The 22,254-nt window shown below is 33.6% G+C and overlaps 3 protein-coding genes across 8 annotated transcripts; all 3 read right to left on the bottom strand.

Annotated features, from left to right (window-relative positions):
- Positions 1-1,108: 1,108 nt before the first annotated feature.
- LOC114414710 (B3 domain-containing protein At5g42700-like) lies at positions 1,109-5,285 on the bottom strand. 3 transcript variants are annotated; one of them, XM_028379081.1, is made up of 7 exons: positions 4,987-5,285; positions 4,814-4,909; positions 4,682-4,713; positions 4,401-4,578; positions 3,009-3,215; positions 2,626-2,714; positions 1,109-1,503 (listed from the first exon to the last, which is right to left on the bottom strand). In XM_028379081.1, exons 1-6 carry the CDS (start codon positions 5,119-5,121, stop codon positions 2,664-2,666), a joined length of 699 nt encoding a protein of 232 aa, XP_028234882.1. In that variant the 5' UTR covers positions 5,122-5,285; the 3' UTR covers positions 1,109-1,503; positions 2,626-2,663. The 3 variants fall into 3 exon arrangements, with proteins under 3 accessions (XP_028234882.1, XP_028234881.1, XP_028234883.1); XM_028379080.1 differs by having other exon boundaries at positions 2,630-2,714; positions 4,987-5,284; XM_028379082.1 differs by lacking the exon at positions 1,109-1,503 and adding an exon at positions 1,518-2,497 and having other exon boundaries at positions 2,630-2,714.
- A 6,355-nt stretch (positions 5,286-11,640) lies between these two features.
- On the bottom strand, positions 11,641-13,383 carry LOC114414709 (putative dihydroflavonol 4-reductase). Its single transcript, XM_028379079.1, has 5 exons — positions 12,954-13,383; positions 12,752-12,880; positions 12,506-12,670; positions 12,133-12,438; positions 11,641-12,018 (listed from the first exon to the last, which is right to left on the bottom strand). Exons 1-5 carry the CDS (start codon positions 13,209-13,211, stop codon positions 11,878-11,880), a joined length of 999 nt encoding a protein of 332 aa, XP_028234880.1. The 5' UTR covers positions 13,212-13,383; the 3' UTR covers positions 11,641-11,877.
- A 445-nt stretch (positions 13,384-13,828) lies between these two features.
- LOC114414708 lies at positions 13,829-19,024 on the bottom strand. Of its 4 annotated transcripts, none has more exons than XM_028379075.1 (8): positions 18,730-19,024; positions 18,415-18,613; positions 16,629-16,686; positions 16,210-16,290; positions 16,082-16,114; positions 15,491-15,730; positions 15,261-15,402; positions 13,829-14,881 (listed from the first exon to the last, which is right to left on the bottom strand). In XM_028379075.1, exons 2-8 carry the CDS (start codon positions 18,591-18,593, stop codon positions 14,400-14,402), a joined length of 1,215 nt encoding a protein of 404 aa, XP_028234876.1. In that variant the 5' UTR covers positions 18,594-18,613; positions 18,730-19,024; the 3' UTR covers positions 13,829-14,399. The 4 variants fall into 4 exon arrangements, with proteins under 4 accessions (XP_028234876.1, XP_028234877.1, XP_028234878.1 ...); XM_028379076.1 differs by having other exon boundaries at positions 18,415-18,618; positions 18,732-19,024; XM_028379077.1 differs by having other exon boundaries at positions 18,415-18,618; positions 18,756-19,024.
- Positions 19,025-22,254: the final 3,230 nt, after the last annotated feature.

The following is a 22,254-nucleotide window of genomic DNA, read 5'->3' as shown; positions in this document are numbered from 1 at the left end:
ATCATGGGCGCGTCCACACCACACCATCGCCGAAATCAAGGCAAACGAACCCTAATTTTTTTGTTTGATAGATTCAGCAATGGTGTGAGCGTGAGTGAGGAGGGTTTGAGAATAGAACAGGTAGACATGGTGGTTATGGAACAGTTTAAGTCCGCGTGAAAGTAGTCAAATTATAGTGCATAATCTAATCAGCCACTAGAAAAAAATCAATATAAAAATGATGGCTCAGCTCAGTCATGGCTGAGTGAGTAAGATGCTAATTAACTTGTAAATTAGTACAAAGCCAGGAGAACTTATTGTTGTTGTACATGATTTTGCAAGCTGTAAACACCCCACCCTGCCCTTTCCAACCAAGCGCTGCCGTCAAATAATATATATATCAAAATTCAAATACGCGTAGTCCACCACAGCTATTCACTGCACCTCCGTCACATGCGCTATTTCCATGCAACTTGCCAAAAATCACTACATTGTCTTCCTATTACGATTTGCAACAATTAACTTAGACTTGTCTTCCATCCTCGAACAAGAGCTCAAGTTGGATGGTAAATGAACTTGTCAAACATGCGTTAATTCATTATATCTAATAAGTAACTCGCGTATTGTTCACCATCATACTTACATAAAATATTTATTAATTTTGGTGGTAACTAACTTTTTTACTCTACCAAAAATCTGACTAAATTACTTTGAGTAGACTTACATTTTTTATTCACAAAATTTGAACTTAAAATTTTACTTAAAAGATTCGAGTATTCCTTTATATTTTAATGTCTAATTGTATTTTTTTTTTTTACTTTTTAAAACTTGTTAAACAAAAATAGTAGTTATTTAAGTCTACTTTTTTTTTTTGCATGAAATACAAGGAAATGACAAAAACAATAATAAATATATGCACTTTTTTTATCTTCACAAAATAAAATAAATTATGATTTATGGAATGATTTGAATGATGCAATATTTTAATAACATATCAAATAAATAAATAGTTTTTAGTGAACATATTATAAAAAATTATAGAGGGAAAAATGTTATATTTATTAAAATATTAATTGGAACTTTGATAATAAAAAATAAACAACTCGTAAATTTAGTTAGAGAAAACACATGATTGTAACATGTTTTTGCATCGCCACATGTGCGACAAGACTAATTTCTGCCCTTGTGCTCCTGTTTTAGCCGGGAGTTCGGGCAAGGCCAGCTATTTGTTAAGAGTCAACAAGTTTGATCCCAACCGTTTCCCTCACAAAGCATCAAACGCTTCTTTAAAAAAAAAAAAAAGGGTACTGTATAAGAATTACGTATAGAACAATGGAGCATGAGATTCAAGAAAGTCCGTCATGGGATCATTCAATTCATTATTTACTAGTACGTATAGATGCTGAAGAAGTTCCCTTCACATACAGATATAAACACGTACTTCCCCTTCACATTAGTTTAATTAAAACTTGACCAAAAACTGAACCCAAAACGTTCCTTCCACTTTCCATCACATAAGAGAACCTGCAAAAGAATAAATAAATAATGCATTCATTAGAGAGCCTAAATAAAGCTGCACTCAAATGCTACTCTGGCAGTATCCCAGCAGAAATAATTGAATTAATTTAAAGCTGAAACAAGAAAACTTTCACTGCTTCAAGACTCAAATACGAACAACGTTGATTTAAGACAAAAATGGAACCATCTATAACAATCCCTTTGACATAAGCATAAGACCCACATGTCTCATTAAGACGACAAACAAAAAAATTTAATATATATGACTATGATTGCAACCACCGGACAGAATGTGATTGGAAAAAGTTGGAATTTAGCGTGCCTAACCTTAGCCCCCTAACCCTCGGAAGCAACTAAGAAACTCAATATATGATTACAATATGTTCACTTCTTCAATAAAAACCCAATTTAAGAAAATAAATGTGGTTAAAAAACTACACCGTTTACAATCTTAATGTTTTCAAGTATCATAGTAAGCCTTGCTTAGGTATATCTTAAGCATCATCCCCTTGACATTTTCTCACCCAGTGTATATTCATAGGCATCGCTTTACCTTTAAAAATTATCAAATGGCAATGATCTCTTCCAGAACCTAATGCCATTAGTTTCTCCAATACACATATATAATTGCTATACAATACCTAGTCCATTCTAGAGTCTAGACATCTTCTAGAGTCTACACATATATAATGCCATTCTAGAGTCTATACAATACACATATATAATTGACTTAACCAATGGATGGTGCATAGTGTCTAGCATGCCTATAATCGTAAAGGCCAACAGAGTACCAAATTGGCTTCGCCAATTCTCTCATCCTGAACCTCAAAAAAGATTCATTGTTTTCTATTTTTCCCCTGTATGTCTTTTCTTATGCAATCCGTGTCATTTAATTTATATAGGTCTCCAAGTGCATATCCTTTCTAACATTACAAAGTTGTTGCTTAACTTTTCATCCCTAAAGTCTTATTGATGTCCAAAAGCCCCAGGACTAACAAACCTGCATTTGATGATCAGAAGTGCCTCAAGTTGTTACTGCATCCGAATTCACACTTCATTTAAAGGTTATGTTTACTCTGGATGTAACTTATGATTGATTATTGATTATGATTGTGGAGAAAATAATACCAACATTAATTTTACTGGCTCCAATCTCCAACTGCAATTCACTCGAGCTGTTTATCATCCGGAGGACAAATTGCTCTAACAATGTAAACCTGAAAGGAAATATTAGAAACCGCAGTATGTGTCATGATTAGTGAATTCAAATTCAAACAGTACAACTGTGGCACTAGAAGAAGCTCAATTCATGAACTAAAGTTGCAGAAAGTAGCTCAAAAAGGATCAGGTAACAATAGAAGAGTCAAGGACTCAATTATTAGTCGCATCACAATTTCTTTTATCTTTTTAACAAACCTATAAATACCAGTCACATTTACATAATTGAAAAACATGATGAATGTTTTAAACACAAGGGCATGAATGAGCTAATATGATCAATATTCAATCACCTTGAATGTGGTGCGCTTAATTAATTGAAAAATTAAAGCATCCCCATCAGCTAAGTCATGAGCAATCGCAAAACCTCTCCATCCACCACTAAGTCCTGTTTTTCCTGCCAAATATATTGTCGAATACTCAGTCCCATCCTCATCAATCAAAGTCACCACTTCGTCCTTTTTTGGAAGATTGCTCTTGCAGAAGTGGACTGGAAGGCCCTGTTGTCAACGATTGCACGGTGATTATAAATTGCGGCTATAAACAAAATGCATTTAACTGGGTCTCTTAGCAGTATTGAGGTAACACATTTGCAGCTAAGCCAATTTGGTGGTGTCATAAGGGGATCAACTTTTCGTAGGAATTACGTATCCCAAATCCTTGTGTGTTTTAAACAATGCTTTTAAGTAATTACAAACAAACTATATATAAAATTTTGGAGAAATTACACTCACCTGCGAGTTTTTTATTAAATAATACTCACACCTTAAACAAGCCATTCACCTTCTTTATATATTTAATAAAGTGGCACACACCCCTTATTTTACTTATTATTTATTAAAGTGACACACACTCCTTCTTTGGTGCTACAAGTATTTAGGAGAAGTAAGATTGATCTAAAAACTAGAGATGTTAAAATCATTTAGGAAGATCTAACGAGAGATAAGTGCAATTTTCCCTAAATTTTATCTGGATTCAACTTAATATATTTACGTTTACACATAAATAATATAAAACTTTTGAATGAACAAAATTATAACTCTCTTATTGAAACCTTTGACACCGAGATAAACACCCCTTAAATACTAGTAGTACCCATTCTTTTATATATACACTTTGCACCCATTTTCCCTCATTCAAATTGGTGCCCAATTCAAAATAGAAAAGTGCAAATAAATAAGAAAGCAACCAAGATTATCAAAACACAGTCATTTGAATAAATCTAACAATTTTCCTTTCACCTTAGTTTAAATCCCACCTTCAACAAAAAATCTTAGGAATTTGAGAGAAATCCTAGAATTTAATGTAACATAACTAGGAATTAGTATTTCTATTATAAAGAGACGCTTTGAATGAGGCAGAGAACGAGTCATCCCATTGAACGAGAGGGGCATAGCTTCACTGAAATCAAGCTACCCATTTAATGTAAAATAAGTATAAACACAAATCACAAAAGAAAAATTCTATGCTATCCTCAGAAATTTAATTAGGTGTTTTAATCCCAAAAATGGTGCACAACTCTCTTTCCAATGGTGCACTCAAACTCACTCAACTATTGACCCCAAAAATAACTGTATCCAATTACTTATTCTTCACAAAAATGGCGAGTCATGAATGAATGAGGATGCAGATGGAACAATAAAAAAAAAAACTGTAGATAAGATAATAGTTTTATAGTATATTACCAGCCAGAATCCGCCGCTCACGTGGGACTGGAGCATTGACTTTATGAAGGCTGGATATTCTGATTCTAAACCGGACATTAACTTTTCTGCTTTCTCCAATGCTTCCTCTCTGGCCTCATCTGAGGCATAGACCCGATTCGCATAATCCCTGTACTTATCATAACTCCTACAAAGGCTTCTACAGACACCAATGCAAAAACATGTCATCCATCCTCTCTTCTTAATAAAATAATAAAATGTAAATTACTTAGGGCGAGCCAGCGAGAGAGTCCAAGTCCAACCTTCTAGGCATTGTCACGCGATCAATAACTATCTATTAAACAGAAAAAAAAAGGAGGGGAAAGGAAGATGAAGAAAAGTACCCCACAAGTGATTGATGGAAGGAAGATTTAAAAAAAAAAAAAAAAACTGACTTCTTTGTAAACAGGAGATGGCAAGTTTGCCACACGACTTGACCTTCTGACGACAACCACCTCTTTCTGAATGGCGCGATGTTTTACCTGCTTCAGCTGCAATGCAACCAAAGCTTATGAAATGGATCATGAATTATAAATAAATAAAATGAGGGACTATTATTATTATTTACCGGTGAAGATTTGGGAGAAGGGGATGATTTCTGAAGAGCTTGAGAGAGGAGGGGAAGATTGAGGGCTTCCATCCTCTTCTTGTTCTCCTCCACTCTCTTGCGGCGACTCTCCTCGTATGCTATTGCTGCCACCATTTTTTTTCTTTTTGGACAAGAGAACAACAACAACAACAATCCCTAGAATAATGTTATATAGAAGAAATGTGGTTTGGTGTTTGTGTTGTGTACTGAAATGGTATTGCAATTGCAGTCGACCGTTGCATTCCCACTTCTCAATGCGTTGCATCATTTCCTCGACACTTGCAGCTTGCTTCCTCATTTCATTTCTGCAGTTAAAAAAGTTACAATTGCACATTTTACCTTAAAATATATTTAAATTTTATTTTTAGTTCATTTAAAAAAATTATTTATTTTTTTTCTTTTTGTAAAATTATATGATGTTATTTTTTAATGGAAAGTAGGTTTAAATGAATCTGAACATATATGATAATTTTTTAATTTAATTTTTATTAAAAATATAATTTTCCTAAATTAAAAATCATGACAAATTATTTAAAAAAATACAAGAAATCCTTTCTCCAAAACCCAACTCGGATTGTGTGAATTCCTCTCAAATCAATTATTTTACCAAACTCAACCACTTCCATCTCTAAACACCATAGCAACCGTATCAAAATCACCAAAGATCACCCTAGCCCTGCTACCTTCTCTAAATTGTGGGCTCATTTTTTTTATCAATAAATATTAATTATTAATTTATGTTATTAAGAAGAATAAAATTCATAATTTTTTTTTCTTAATGATCAAACTAGCATTATATCTCTATGAGCTCATGGTAGACACCGCTGACAGTCGTGGTTGTCACCTCCTCTCTGAGACCATTGTCGACACCACTTTATATCCATGTTTTCTTTCAGTTTGGTTACCGTTCTTTGTTTTGCGCCCTTGAATTTACATTCATTCATAAATCAACTTTAGCCGCAAATGCTATTTGATTTTGAATTTCGTTTTTACTGGAAGGGGTGGTTTAATTGGATTTAGATATACAGATAGAAAAAACTTATTTTGTATTTATTTCAACTGTTTCTATCTAAAAAAATATTTTCTGTTTATTTTAAAAAAAATTCTATTTGTTTATTTAATAAGCATTTTTTTTAAAGTACTTATTTTAAAATTATTTATTTTAAGTTTAAACAAATTGGTTTCATTATGTGACATCTTAATTTTGTTAGGTTCTTATAACTTTATTTTGTTTCAATTATATATAAGTATTTTGTTTTAACAAAATCTTATTTATGTATTTTTCTCATTTTGTTTTGTGAATTTTAAAATTGATTGAAGAATTTTGTTACTCTGTGTTTCGATCAAATATAGTTTAAAATCAAATTATTATATTGAAACGTGTCACGGATTGTATGCAATTCAGTATGTTTCCATCTACATGCTTTGAGTTCATGTTGTTTGCAATTGATTTAGAAATTCTCATGTAAGTAACATATTAAAAAAATTGTTTTATTCTCGTAAGAAACAAAAGAACAAATTGGGTGAAGTTTTCAGGTTGGAAAAATCCATTTTTTACCGTACATAACCCACTCAATTCTTTCTACCTAAGTATCGACGCTGGCTAGCATAGGAGACCTGACTGTTAGGTCTCCCATAGTGGGAAAGTAATATTATCCGTTGGATTTATTCGTTTTCTAAATCAACCGTTCAGATTTTTTGCTTTTCTGATTTATTTATTTATTCCTTTTTTTGAATTTCCAAAATTATCAAATGGCAATGATCTCTTTTAGAAACTAATGTCAATAGTTTCTCCAATACACACACCATTGCTATACAATACTTAACCATTCTAGACCACTTGTTAAATGAGCAGCAGATTGGCTTTGCCAATTCTCTCATCCTGAACCTCAAAAGGATCGTTTATTTTTCTATTCTTCCCCTGTAGGCCTTTTCTTAGTCAGTCTGTGTCATTTGTATAGTTCTCCATGCACATATCCTATCCAACATTACAGACTTGTGGCTTAATTTTCATCTCTTAAAGTTTCAAATCAAATTTCTATGGCATTGATGTCCAAAAGCCCCAGGGATCATGTGTCTTTGTTTCATCCTGAACTTCTAAAGGATCATTGTCTCTATTCTTCCCCTGTAGGCATTTTTTTAGTCATTTGTATGTACATATCCTTTTCTAACATTACGGACTTGTTGCTTAATTTTTCATAACTAAAGTTTCAAACCAAATTTCCATGGCATTATACATTGGTAGATTTATGTTAATAATGTATTTTTTTATATATATAAATTTTTATTAAACCTATGATTTTTATTTATAATTTATATATGTAAACAAATTAATTATTAGATCAAAATTAATTGTCATAAAATTTATTATGTAAATTTATATGTGCGTTAAATATACATTAAAAAATTTTGTGTTATATATAACGACATTAATTATTTTATAATATAATTAGACTATTAGCTCAGTTGATTAGAGGGTCATATTAAAACGCGAAAGTCACATGTGGCCCAACGGATTGTTAATCCGAAAGCCCATTACGGATTGTCAATCTGTATGACATACGGATTGTCAATCCGTAATGAACTTACGAATTATCAATCTATATCAGTTTTACGAAAGAACAATATTAAAATTGTCCATCTTGTGCTGGGTGTATTAACAATTTGATTGGTGCACAAAGTAATTGTCTAGTGACCGACAAAAGTGACCCAAGTTGTAACCTTAACTTGATCAAAAGTTTCCAAACAAAAAAATTATTCTAATATTTTGAATTAGGAGTAATATAGAGAATACAAAAATGAGAAGGAAAATAAATAAGGATAAAAATTGATGAAATAGAGTGAAAAATATGTGTTGTTTGAATGAGAAAAAAAATGTGAAAAAAAAATTCTCTACTTGCTTGGATGAGTGGAAAGCAAAAAAAAGTGAAAATAAATAAATTATATAAAAAAATATTAATATAATAATTAAAAAATACTATTTTTTTGCTTAACATAAAATTATTTTAATTTTTTCTTGTTATAAAAAATATTTAATTTAAAAAAAATCACAATTTCTTCATCTCATTTCCATTTCACTCCTTCTCATTTTTCTTCTTCCCAAATCACTGGATCCAAACAGAAGTATATTTACTCTTGATGTAATTTATAATTTGGTTATGCCGTAGAAAATAATACTTAGATTAACTTTACTAGCTCTAATCTCCCATTGCACTTCACCTAAGTTGTTTATCCTCTCTCATTTTCTCTCGACTCCCAAAATGGCTCAATCCCAAAATGTCACAGACTAAATGGGGTACAAGTCTTTTTTTATAAATCCATATAATTATAAGCAACACTTGAGTTAGGTTTGTTAAGTTTGCATACTTAATGAATTTTATTCATGAGCTCATGGGTATTCCATATAAGATAAAATTAATTTTAAAATAAAAATGATACAAATTGAGTATTTTTGTTGAGAGTTAAGACTTTAGACTTCATATTCTCTCCTTTTAAACCCTCACTCCGTCGTGCATCTCATTCCCCCTGACCCTTACTCTACTGTGAGACCCACGACATCTCTTTCTTTTCCTTAGCTTGCGTGCGACCTCCTTACCTCGGCAAGCATCACACCACGCTTCCCTTACCTTGGTCAAACACCTTGTAAGAAGGTCACTTCCTCCTCCTCAACTTGCATACGTTGTACCTCCCACCATATCGCACATCTCTCTTGCTTGGGTCGTGTCAAACAAAAAAAAACATATTTTTTTAATTAGTAATTGAACCCGTGGGTCAGTCCATTTATCGGCGACATAACAGACAGATCGGATATAGACTTAAAAAATCCATTTATTTCGTGAAACAGATTTATTCAATCTGCTTAAAATGCGAGTTTTATGGGTGAGACCTTAAATGGATCGAATCGACCTTTATACCCACTTTTATCTGAAGGGTTATTCGCTCTAATAATGTACACCTGAAAGCAACCGCAGTAAGTGTCTTGATTAGCGAATTCAAACAGTACACCTCTGTACCAAAAAAAAAACTGTACACCTGTGGCACCGGGAGATGATAAACTCCGGAATTCAAATGGCAGAAGATAGCAATATTGAGATAGCTCAAAAGGAATCAGTTGGTAACAACAGAAAAGAAAACTGAATAACTATAATGGTGTATAAGTAGTAACCACAGCACATGAACTGAAATATGCCAGCATGTTTTTTAACGTTCAAAAGAAGAATCAACGACTTGATTCTGTGAAGAAAAAAAAAAAGAGTCAACGATTTGATTATTAGTCACATCACATTTTTTCTTTTTCAAAAATATGATGAATGTTATAAACACTAAAAAGCATGAATGAGCCAATATGATCAATATTTAATCACCTTGGATGCAGTGCGCTTACTTAATTGAAAATTACAGCATCTCTGTCAGCTAGGTCATGAGCAACCGCAAAACCTTTCCATCCACCACTAAGTCCTGTTTTCCGTGCCAAATATATTGTTGGATACTCATTCCCATCCTCATCAATCAAAGTCATCACTTCGTCCTCCTTTGGAAGATTGCTCTTGCAGAAATGGACTGGAAGGCCCTGTTGTCAACGATTGCACAGTGATTAACCCATTAAAATTGCTGCTAAAAATAAAACACTTTTAACGTAGTGATGTATTACAGTTTCGCCTTTGTTTTGCATAGCATTTTGTTGAGTTTTGCATGCATTTTATTTGTATTTTAGTATTAGGTCATTGCATTTGCTAGATTTTCTTACTTTTGAACCTGTCAGGGTGTTTTTCATGTTTGCTGTTCCAAGCAAGTCTTTTTAGGAAGAATAGGAGAATTTTGGAAGCTATAAGAAAAAGAATGGTTCATGCTAAAGAAATCAGAGAAGATCACATTATCATGAGAAATGAACAAGTATATAATTAAACATATGAATAGAATAGACTAATTTGTTCCTAAGGTATATTTATTTTTCATTTTCTTCCTCTTTTCCCATTATGCCCTCCCCTTCCTCATCCACCTACCCACACGCATCTGGAGAACCCATAGTGGCACGCGAGGTCGTCGACCACATTGCCGGTGGCGCCGAGTTCGTCGCTACAAACTTCGACGAAACAATGTTTATAATGGAAACAGGAAGCTTAGAAAAATAGGCATCTTCCCTGACAATTAAATCATATCAGTTGATTAAGAGTAATCCTTGAATCACCTAAGAGTATTCACAAAGTGCCAATAAGCAGTACCTGAATACATGCTCAAGAACACGGATGTTTGACCCAGTTGTGGATATAGAAAACTGGGGATAAGGGGTAGTACCACAAGCCTTGTTATTCCGTCCCTCTTAATCTGTCACACAAGACAAGCTTTTGATTTTGGGCTCCAGTCTAAGGTGATACAGTGGAGCACATAATAAATAATATATTTCACGATTTATTGTCATGTATGTCGTTTAATTATGAGAGGAGAAAATGGATGTATGATGAGAATGATGCAGAAAGGCTACATTTGACCAAAAAGCATGATAACCTACTTGCTAGATTGCTTCTTCCGTGAATGGGTACCAGTATCGCATCCCAACATAGACATTTGAAGAGAGGCCCTTTGCATCCAAAGCCATTTTAATTGCAAGTGTCTTTTTTTTTTCTAATCACAAAGCCAACTTAGTAAATATAAAATTATGGGGGAAAACAGTTGCAACTCTCACTTACAGCTTGAGAATATAAGTTAATCTTAAAAATAATATTATAAAAATCTGCAAGCAAATGCAAAGTATTGGAAACTTGGAGTACTGACATAAATCCCTAACATTTAACCAAGTGGTTCAATGATACAAGAAATCTCATAACATCCAAGGGATGCAAATTCATAACAAATTTGAAGACTATAATGTGAAGTTGTCTAAGCGCTCTTCTTCAGCTTAGCAAGTTCTTGCCTTACAACCGCTCCCCTCTTGATCTTGGCCAACATTATCTTGAACCTATCAAAATCATTGAGGGAGGCCCTTCTCTTTCTGAAAATGAATTTTCTGCCCCTATGAACTCTTCTTCCACTTGTTCTTAACATTAACATCCTCCATGGCTTTAACAAGATCTTTCTTCTTAGGAGCATCGATAAGTGCTATGTTCTGGCCAATGCCGACAAGTGCTATCAAAATCGTGTAGTTTAACACTAAAGAGTTAATGATAGGATTATTTTGTTGTACTTTTTTAACAATCAATGACTAAAATTTAATTTTTTATATTTTAGGAATGGACTGAAATGTTACCTGACACTTTCAAGAACTGAAATGGATATTTATTCTTATATTTTACATCTTCCTGCACAAAGTTATTATTAATTATATTAATGGCTAATGATATTACTATATTTTGTATGTAATAAATTATAATAATTGAATAGGTGATAATCAAATTATTAATAGGAAGGTAATAATTTATACAAAATGAGTTTTTCACAGTAGAGCTTTTAGATAAACTCTTATCCTATAAACTCTACTTGATAAGCTTATCCGCTGAAGTCGTCCTAACTCATTTATACGTGAAGCAAACTCTCGGTAGCCTTTACCATCAAGGGGGTATTTGGTATTTGCGTACGTCTTTTTCTACTTTGAACTTGTGAGATAAAGTTCAGTTTAATGGGCATTGAAAAGTGGGATTGCCGTAAACCAAACGCACACCAAATGATTCAATCATTCAATAACTAGCAGGACTGAATAGGTACTTACTCATTGTAAAAGTTACATCTTATCGTGGTTTTCTCTACCAAAAAAGTCTTATCGTGGTTTTATTACAGTATTTATTTTTTGATTGATATTCCACAAGGTGAAACACTGAAGCCCAGAAAGTACTACGACGTCTCAAAAAAATGAAATAAAGTATTAGAATGTTCTGGCTAATATCTTATCAGGCCCAAGTTCTTCAACCATAGTAGTACCTCTGCAAGTCCATCTTTCAGGCTTCTGGGCCTATAATCAAGCTCCCTTTTAGCTTTGTCGCAGGAATATTCCCACCGATGTCTTAAAACATGTACTGTCTGCTCCAAGATTTGCACAGTAATAAGAACAAAGAATGAAAAAAAGAAAAACCATTAGGATATATTATGCGCAGTAGAATTAAAAAGTGGTAAGATGAGAGAAAGAGAGCTGACCGGTGGACTGATGAGAGGTAGCATTCCGGTGATTCTAGAGAAGAAAACAGAGAGGCAGCCATAGAGTTGAATTAGCCACAATGGGATGCTGAACAGTGGTTTTTTAGTATGAGTAATCGCAGCAGCCATATCAAAAACATGCTTGAAGGACGCATTTTCCCCCGTTAGTAGATACCTATTCCCAGCTTCTCCTTTTTTCATTGCTGCAATGTGCCCTTCCACCACATCCTCCACATGGCTGAACGAAAATCTATCGTTTCCATACCCCACGTAACCAGGCAATCGACCACTAAACCGCTCTACTATCTATCAAATTCATTCAAATGTCATATAATAAATTGCCATAAACCATACTTAACATAACATTAATTACCATTCGTGCAAGAACGTTTCCTGCAGTGACCTTGCCAGGCCCATAGATTACTCCGGGATACAGTAGTACTATTGGCACCCCCTCCGACGCAGCTTGCACCGCAATCTTATCCGCGGCCACCTTCGATTTCTCATATTCCGTACAGAAATATTTCTCGTGATGGACCTGCAATTGCAATTGGACTTGATGATACAAACACACACACACACACACCAAACACAGCATCTAGAGGAATCTGAATTGTACTTGATTCTCGTCGGCGACGATTCCATCAGTTGGTCCGAGAGCGAAAAACGACGACGTATACAGGAGTTTTTCCACTGTGCGAGTCTCCTTCACCGCCGCCAACACGTTTTTCAATCCTCCAACGTTGACCTAATTGAGAAAGAGAAATGAGATCGGGAATTGAGTTTGGGCGATGAAGGAGTGAGTGTTTGGGGGAACTTACGGAGAAGAATTTGGAAGGATCAGGAAGCCAGGGTTCGACGAGGGCGGCAAGGTGGAAGACGAGAGTGCAGGAGAAGCAGGCGGCGAGGAGAGAGGCGTAGTCGGTGATGTCGCCGTAGAAGATTTCGATGTGCGGAGAAAGGGCGGAGATATCGCTGGTGGATCTTACGAGAACCCTGACAGAGTAACCTTGCCGGACGAGGGCGTCGCAGAGTTTTCCACCGAGGAAACCGGATGCGCCGGTCACCAATATCTTCATTGTTTCCTCAGCCTCTGCTTCTTTCCTTGCTACACAATTCGCCGCTAGTGGGTGGTCTGGTCAATGCTTTTAATCCAGATTCAACTCTTGAAGCATTCGCTGTAGTCTTACACTGTTTGTTTTGGTTGACCTCCAAAGTAATAAATTTGAAAGGAGAGGGACAGAATAGAAATAAGTCTAAAAAATTTGTGTGGCTTTCACAAGAAATTTGTTTCTCCTCATTGCTGCATAAATATGGATCGGAAATAATAAGTGACTATTTTTAGTTTCTAATAGTATGATATGATAAACGGGCATTTTATTATATTTTAAAATTTTTAATTTGTTATTTTATTTTATTTTTTATTACAGATGTATTATTTAAGAATTATAAAAAATTATGTAAGAAACATATTTGTATTGTTCGATTGAATCGCATCTGTTTTGGATGATGAATTGTATAATTTATTTTTAAAAAATGTAGCATTTTTTAGTTATCATTATCTTAAATTATTTATTTTAAAATTAATAAAAAAAACCTATCATTTTTAACGAAAAATAACATAAAAGACTACGATCAAATTTTCAAAAACATAAACTATTAAAATAAAACTTTTGAAATTTAATATACTAAAATATAATCAAAAATATATATGAGGAACAATACTATTCACATGTGCTATTAATAAGTTGTACTAACTACTGTACAAGAAAATTCAGCAAAAAAAAAAAAAACCTACAGTACAAGACCGAGGAGCATTCCATTTATTCAACACGTCAAACAACCACCCTTGATTCTGAACGAGCGAGGTTGATATTGAGCTCAGAAGCAGTCTTTAGTACTTTCTTTACGATCAGAATTTGGGGCTACAATTATAATTCCCTCTATAATCTTATCAAGGTGATCTCAGTCAAAACATTGTTTTTATCCCCACTTAGTGGGATAAGGCGTTGTTGTTGTTGTTGAAGTATCTGTACAATTTTACATTAAGAAAAAGGCAAACTGCTCAATCACATTACCAAGTCCACAGTGCTAAAAGAACAGCTTAGGTGGTAACCTATATAGTCCGTTAGCCTCTTATTTCAGGTATTAATACTACTACACATCTCTTTTGCCCATTAGATCTCCCTAAAAATTTTGAACCTTGAAGACAACACAACCTTCCAAGCATAATTCTCCTTAAGCTTCTGTCAGTCAACACAACAATCTTACAACCTTGAACGCCGAATGCATTTTATCGGATTAAATGGAACATGCTTCCTTGTACCTGCTACTAGTGCATTCTTGGAATTTGACCTGATACACCAATCCTCAACATTCTTGGGCACACAAACATCAAACAATATTTGGCCAAGAACCCCATTTGCATTGATGCTAGGACGGCTCGGGAGATGAATAAACCCTCCTTTGCGTTCATCTGCTATGGTGCCAACACCTTTACCCACATAATACTCCGTTGAACTAGAAGACAAATTATCACTTGGAGCAAGAGCAAAACCCTGAAAACTAGTTGAGAACATTGCTGCTTTCCTCAATTCAGAGAACGGATCTGTGATCTCATCTTTTGTTCCTTCTATACCCTGTTTCTCGTCTTCAATTCGACTATTTTTGGAATGATAAATTGCAACTGCCTTGCCAAGGATCTCAGTGATAGCAGCCTTGTAATCAATTGGATGATGCCGAAAATGACCTGTGAAAAATTGAATACATTCATCCCTGATCTACAAACATACTTATATTACATGGCAACTGGCATTGCACTAAAAATGATTTGGTTACAATACTCATTCCAATTTTACTTAAATATCAGGAATTACCAATTCTTTCCCTTTGTACACACATGCAACAGAAATAATTGCATACCTGTCATCTTGCAAATAGGAAACAAAATCATTCATATTTTCAGCTAGCAGACTTAAGTAATTGGAACTTCAGGTGCAACCTAGCATGCAAACTAGTGTTGGAATGTAAAATGCAGATCTTATGGTTAAAGAGGTTACCAACTTTACCAAGACTGCACATAAATGACTGTTGTTTCGCTAAATGAATCAAATAGTCAAGATACTGACCTACATGAGGAGAAGCACTCCATTTTAACAATTTGACATCTCCACCAAGGTCTTTTAGTCTTTGGAAAAAATTTGAAATAACTTGAAAAGGAGCAAGATTATCATTTTCTGAACATAAAATGAGATACGGGACCTGCATATTCTGCAAAATATTTTTTGATAAGAAGATAATTCAAGAGACCTGAGAAAAGAAAAAGAGTTAATTTGTTGATTGATTCTTAGCTACTTACAATGGTGGAGTAAAGTGTCCACCAATATTCTGCACGCTGTGATTCAAATCTACTGAGGAAAAGAGAATCAAGACCAGAAGCTATGCCATTTGCAATCCATGAAGCAAATCTTGGAGGGTGGGACACTTTTAAAACACTTGGTTGTAGAAGAAATCGAACACCCAAATCACTGGTAAAATCAACTGGGCTTGAATCATAAATATAGCCAGAAATACAGTCTCTAACTATCTGGTAGTCATCCTGTGCCATGAAAATAGTTTAGAAGTGGTAAAGAAAATAAAAGACAAAAATATAAGTGAACAGATTTTTTTGTTGTGCGTGTGAACAGGAGTTACAAGGACAAAAAATACTGTCCAATGTACATAAGTTCATGTAACAAGAACTTGACCAAAACACTGGGTAAAAGGGAATATATGATCAATTACATCATGGAACACAAACAGAATGCAGGGTATGGACTCTACACTGTATGCCTCATTTCACACACCAAAATGATTTAAGAAAATTTAAGACAATGATGAGTTTATCAATTATACAATTATGTATCTCAGCCATCTTCTGGTTCTGAACTGCTAATGGCAGGAAACATACCATATTATGAGCTTCAGAGTTGCCACTAATTATCTGGATGAAAGGAAAACAGAGTCATCAGATATTAGAACTAAAAGATTGTATAGCATGATGGTCAAAACATAAAAAAACAGTCTATAATAGAATACCTGAAGAACCTTCTGCATACAAGCTTTTGCACCGCCTGAAAAGGATGCAAAAACAATGGGGCAAGGCCTGATTTTCAGCACCTGTATATTGAATAAAAGGCAGTATTTGTAAGCTTGAACCTATGGATCAACTTTTGACAATTTTTTTTTTTTTACAAATTCAACAGTAGTTACAAATATAATAAGTTTATTTCACTTCAGACTACTTTACATAGGTTCTACACAATGGAATATAAAAGAACAATGGGTGTTACAAGAATGCTCTTTATCTCATCCAGACTCATTTTGTTGCAAATCTTAATCAAGATCAGAGAAATGTAGATCACCTCAGAATTAATTCATAAGTTAAAGGAGGTTTTCAACTAACATAAAGTCATTCTGACTAACCTACAAAATCGAGATTACAGCAAAAATTTTACCTCAACAAGTTCATTAAGAATATCAACAGCAAGAATTGTGGCTTTCTCTGGGAAGAACCTGCAAATAATAGCAATGATATAATCATCATTTAGTATACATTGAGATGTGCAAAGAATTAAAGTATCAATAATGGCCTCATTTCTCATGGAAAATAAATAAAATCCCAAACACCTGTAGATCATTTTATCTAACAACCAAACAAAGACTTCAATTAAAATAATTTAGCGTACTTAGCATTAGTTTATCATGCACCCAATAAACCCCTTAAAGAAGAGATTTGAAGATTAACTACTCAAGCTTATCCCATCACCAGTCTAATTTCTAAATAATAGAAGCAAAAATTTTAAACAAAGTGTTCACGCACCTTGTAAAAAAGAAAGACAACTAAAATACAAATAAACAGCTACAACTTTGACCTTCAGAGATTCATCAATTAAATGCCGAGGTTATAACATAATAGTTAGCTCACTCAAACTTTCAACAATTGGAATAAGAACCCCTTCCATCTAAAATGCTTCAATTTATAAAGCTTAAATTAAAATTCAATTTGTAGAAGAAAAAAATTGATAGAAACTTCACCTAATTTGTTGGTCATGATAACCATATTGATCAATTCAAGGCAAGCTTAGCTGCTAAAGACAACATTCATATACATAGATAAGATTATTGTGGCATTTCATGCTTCAGGCCAACCAGCTAACACCAGGTATTGTTGTCTATTTTAGAGTCCTAAAAGACAAAGGCACTACTCCTACTCATTACACTTCATGAAGCTAATATGTTACAGTTCCATCAGTAACCAAACAGTGGTACACTGAATGGAGGGAACCCCCTCCCCCCACCTCAATTTTTTGGAAAGTATAAACTGAAATCAGGCTTCAATATTCAATTATACCTGTAAACTATAAGGCCAGGTATTAGTAGTTCATACAACTAATTCTTAGTCTGGAATCTCTCATTCTCTTTTCTGCTTTGAGATCATTTGGTTTGAAATGTCCACACTTACCCCCCCGCGCCCTTCCCCAGTCCCACTATTGGATAATATGGTTTTAGTAGTAGTAACTCCTGTTTTCTATTTAGCTTTGGAGTTGTTTTTACCTCTGCAACACCACCCTTCACAGTATGTATCCTCTTGCTGCTATTTGTCTTTAGTCCTTGATCCCATGTATGGCCAAGACAACAAGACTTCAGTATGTTTGCTGGCAGAGGTTCACTAGTCACTCATCAGTGGTTTTCTTACTAAGGAGGTAAAAAATTTAAGGGGAGGAATTTTTTTTTGTTTTAGCTGTCCATAATCACAAACCAGAAACCACGACCCAGTCTCAAACTCGCAAGGTCAAATGATCATGAACAAAAATAGCGTGAGACATCACTACGAACAGAACTTATCCACGTGGTGTGCAGGTCTCCCAAAATTTAAGGAGCGGAAATCATATTTGTTACTACTTATAATTGAAATAGGTGAGTTGATTAAAGTGGAATAAGGTAACACCTTATCTTCTTCGGTTGGACGTCTCTAAAGTACACTTTAGAGGACAAAATGTGGAGTGATAATCCTCTTAATTGGAAAATCAAGGGTTGAAATTGTGATAAAGAGGAGTGCTAGGAACACACATGGATAACAAATGTCGATTGACAAGCTATCACCGTACACTTTAGGAATCAAATCCTGTCGACTGACACAACTTAGAGATCACCTATTAGTGTCTGTGACTACAAAGATGATTAATTAATATAAAAAAGTAATTGAGGGGCACCCAATAACGAACTAAGTATAGAACTCACATATTGAGAAATTGAGAATGGCAAACGAGTGAATTCCATCCAATAGAGGAATAGAGGTCCACGTATTTCATCAAGTGCTTCTCCTCGCTTGACATCCACGCGAACACCACAACTATCCCATCGACTTTTTCACAAGCCACTTTTCTTTCCCAATAATATCTACCACCAAATCCCCACATTCTTCTTCTTCTTCTTCTTCTTAATCTAGCCACAACAAAAACCACAGAGCTCCGAACACTTGATTTCCAGAGAACCAACAAGGGGAAACAAAACTCCAAAATTTGCCCAAAATCGAACAAGAAATGGATAAAGTTTATTAGAGAAGGGAGAGAGGCACGTGCAATTTGAGCTTTTTCTCTGTTCCCGTCACTCGTGCGGAAAACACAAACACCGTGGTTGGAACTTGGAAAGAACCGAAGAGCGACCAAAGTTAAGGTTGTCTGAACCAGAAGCAGGTGTTGTTGTGTGTTTGAGCTCACGCTTGTTCGAAGATCACAACACAGAAGGACATTTCTATTGGTTTGCCCACCTTTTATTTTGTGTTTGTTGCGTTGCGTTCAACTCGTGGCGATGGGAAGCGAGAATTTGGGATTCACCCCAAAAAAGTCAAAATCTTCCACGAGAGATATTATTAATGTCATTAATTATTAATTAGTTCTCAACACGTTTTTAAGGGATTTGGATTGGTTACGACAGTGTAAGACTGATAATCAAGCATTCGATGATCCAATCAGCAAATTAGAATCGGTAAATCAAGATTCAAAAACTTGCTTATAAAAAATAATATTGTAATTTGAGTAATCTAATCTTCATCCTATGATTTTATTCTGGTACTTATACCGAAATTATGAATTAATGTTCGTTTTAATTTATTTTTTTTTACTAGTTGCAAAGTATTTGTCATCTCAGTGACCACCTTTGTTTGAGTATTTTCTTAAAAGTTACATTTTTTCTATCAAAAAACTTGAATTGAATATTAGACTTAATGAATTAGAATTCACTTTCATTCAAATCAACGTATTATTAATTTTTTTAATGGAAAATAAATTAAAATTAAAATTATTTTTTAAATTGAAAACTAACTTGAAATATTCAATTCATATATATTGAAAAACAATAAAACTGAAAAAAATATATCTTCAATTCATATAATTTCAAAACTAAGCTGAAAATTTATTCATTCTCACATATATTCTTTTAAATATATATGTTGTTTAGTGTTGATCAAGATTTATAATGGTACTGAAAAAATTATTATATATCTTAAAATGGTACTAAAAAATTGTACCAAAGAAATATCTTAAAATGATAAACAAAAATAGTTAAACAGAATTTCAGACTCACAAGTCACGTCACATAGTTTTATAAATCTTAATAATTTTTAATCTATAAAATGAAAATGTGTTTAAAAAATGTATCAAAACATACGTTCGTAATTCTCTCAAGTCTCTACCTCGATTGTCCTGTCTTTCTCTCAACACAAAAATTGTTTTTCACTACTTTTTTTTTCTTTCCTTTCGATTTGTTCTAAGCATTACGCACATGAGATGAGAATGCTTGAAGATAGATACAAGTCGAGTTTGATGATCGTTGTCCTTATCCTCCACCATTCCAGGTCCATTATTCGATTGGTAGCTTTCCATGGAAGATTTTAAGCTTTAATAATTGACTTAAAGCCAAGATTATTAAACTCGGCCAAGTCTGGATCATTAAGCACAATAAGAGTATGATAATTGATATATTGTGGCGGTATAATAGTGGGTGATATTTTTTATTTAAACTTTATACTAGTTTTTGTTGGTGTTTTGTTGGATTAACTTACACTAGTTGTCAGTATCAAAAAACTTTCAGCTTTTTTTCAAGCATCAATTCAACTGTGTAATTCCAATAAATTATTTCGGAGTAATTATCCATTTTACCTGTTAAGGCTAGTGTCTTTTTTTTTTTTAGCCTTTTCAATATAAATGAGCTTTTTTTAAGCAATATATATAAATGGGCTTTAGGAAATGTATGCACTGCATATATTTATGCAAAGTGTTTTTATTAGCTTTTCGTGGGAGGAACTGGGTCTATTTGATTGGTTAGCCCGGAAATAATAAAGAAAAAAGGTAGGGAAAAAGTAAAAACGGAATTAACCAATTGTTATACATGTTTCTGTGCTGTAATAACATGATGTTTTGTGTATTGAAGTAATTTCGCATAATTTGGCATATTGTTTTAGCGTAATTTTTCACATTTTGAATAACATTGTTCAGAGTATAGATGCCTTATTAACACACTCTGATTGTAGATTTGTGGTGTTAGGAATGGATGACATATATCTTAGAAATACTCAAATTTAATGGTAGAGCTCTTTCATTGATTCTGAAAAATAAAATACATTGCATAAATTCACAACAATCACTTTTTATATTTAGATTGAATTAACGTAAAATAATAAAAAGTTTCGTACGAAATAACAGCTCTTTAAGGAAAAATATGATATAAAAAATGTATATATATTAGAGAGTCGTTCTTTCACGCGAAACTAGCACGAATAGTAATATTAGATGATTGACCTTTTTTTAAATAAATATTAATTGAAAAAAAAATGATTGATGAAATATATTGTGTAATGAATGGAAACTCAATGGGGAAAGGAATATGTGGCGAGGAGGTACATGATAAATTGCTCACTGTGGAAGACTTGGTGGAGGGGGGTTTCCATAATTGAATATGGAAATTACCAATACATTCAAAGGTCAAAAGGTTTCATTTGAAGGATGACACATGATAGAATCCAAAATATGGATAAATTGAAAAAAAAAAGAAACATCATTCCCAGGGATGCAAATTCAGATTGTGTATTTTTGTAATGAGCATGTTGAATCATCAAAGCAATTGTTATTTGAGTGCAAGTTTGCACAACGTACATATTTGGAAGTGTTGTTGTTTGTGGTTAGGGGATATACGTGTGCTGCCTGCAAATTGTATTAGGCATTTTTGGCAACATAGGGGCACGCTCAAGAGGAACAAGCCAACCTTAGCTTGGTGATCCGTGTGGGAAGCTGTGGTGTGGGAACTTTGGCTGCACAAAAATGATATCATATTCAACATGAAGATTATTGATTCAGAGGCTATCACTGAAGCAATAAAATACAAAGCATGGTTATTGTGTAAGGCCAAATTCCACAACTTCGATTTATCCTTGTACGTGTGGAATAATATACAACCACAATACTGTCCGCACCATCTCACGTAGTGATTATAGGGTTTGTATGCAGGGTATAGCTTTTCATAATTTTGGTTCATTGTATAAGGTTATTGGAACTCTTTGGGACAATGCCACTCTTAATTAATGCATGTTTGAGTTTGTCTTTGGCTTGCGGGGACATACGCTCCGACACACATCTAATTAGCAATGCAAAAGACACCCTAGTGATGTGTTCGCGAAATAGAATTTGGAGATCCCTATCGGATCCTCATACTCTTATTTATTATTTTTGTTTAATTTTTTGTTTGATCCTTATAATTTCATCATTTATTATATTTTTTTAATCTCTTATAGTTTTAAAGTAATTTTTTTAGTCCCTTAGTTTATATTTTATATTTTAATTTTATTTTAGTCTTTACTATTAAAATATGAATAATATTATCAATTACAATTAACTATAAAAATATTAACAAGTAATTCGTAACCAAATAATTCGTAACTAATTTATCGCAAGATAATTTGTAATAAAAAAATAATTGATAATTTATAATTAATGTGTGGTTGATTATTTTTATTTATTTTTTATAGTAAGGACTAAAAGATAATAAAAATACAAATTATGGAAACTAAAAATATCACTTTCAACT

This window comes from Glycine soja, chromosome 6 (genome assembly GCF_004193775.1).
Source record: "Glycine soja cultivar W05 chromosome 6, ASM419377v2, whole genome shotgun sequence".
Taxonomy (NCBI): domain Eukaryota; kingdom Viridiplantae; phylum Streptophyta; class Magnoliopsida; order Fabales; family Fabaceae; genus Glycine; species Glycine soja.
The sequence above is the reverse complement of the archived record's forward strand: the minus strand, read 5'-3'. Positions and strand labels throughout refer to the sequence as shown.

Coding starts and splice junctions, on each gene's coding strand:
- LOC114414710 (XM_028379081.1), bottom strand. CDS start 5,121: ATGGTGGCAGCAATAGCATACGAGGAGAGTCGCCGCAAGAGAGTGGAG. Junction 4,579..4,681: donor CGCGTGACAATGCCTAGAAG/GTTGGACTTGGA, acceptor TGGTGTCTGTAG/AAGCCTTTGTAGGAGTTATG. Junction 3,216..4,400: donor TGAGCGGCGGATTCTGGCTG/GTAATATACTAT, acceptor CGTTGACAACAG/GGCCTTCCAGTCCACTTCTG.
- LOC114414709 (XM_028379079.1), bottom strand. CDS start 13,211: ATGAAGATATTGGTGACCGGCGCATCCGGTTTCCTCGGTGGAAAACTC. Junction 12,881..12,953: donor ATCCTTCCAAATTCTTCTCC/GTAAGTTCCCCC, acceptor TTTCTCAATTAG/GTCAACGTTGGAGGATTGAA. Junction 12,019..12,132: donor TACCTCTCATCAGTCCACCG/GTCAGCTCTCTT, acceptor ATCTTGGAGCAG/ACAGTACATGTTTTAAGACA.
- LOC114414708 (XM_028379074.1), bottom strand. CDS start 18,593: ATGTGGGGATTTGGTGGTAGATATTATTGGGAAAGAAAAGTGGCTTGT. Junction 15,403..15,490: donor GGACACTTTACTCCACCATT/GTAAGTAGCTAA, acceptor AATATTTTGCAG/AATATGCAGGTCCCGTATCT. Junction 14,882..15,260: donor GAGTGCTTCTCCTCATGTAG/GTCAGTATCTTG, acceptor AATTTTTCACAG/GTCATTTTCGGCATCATCCA.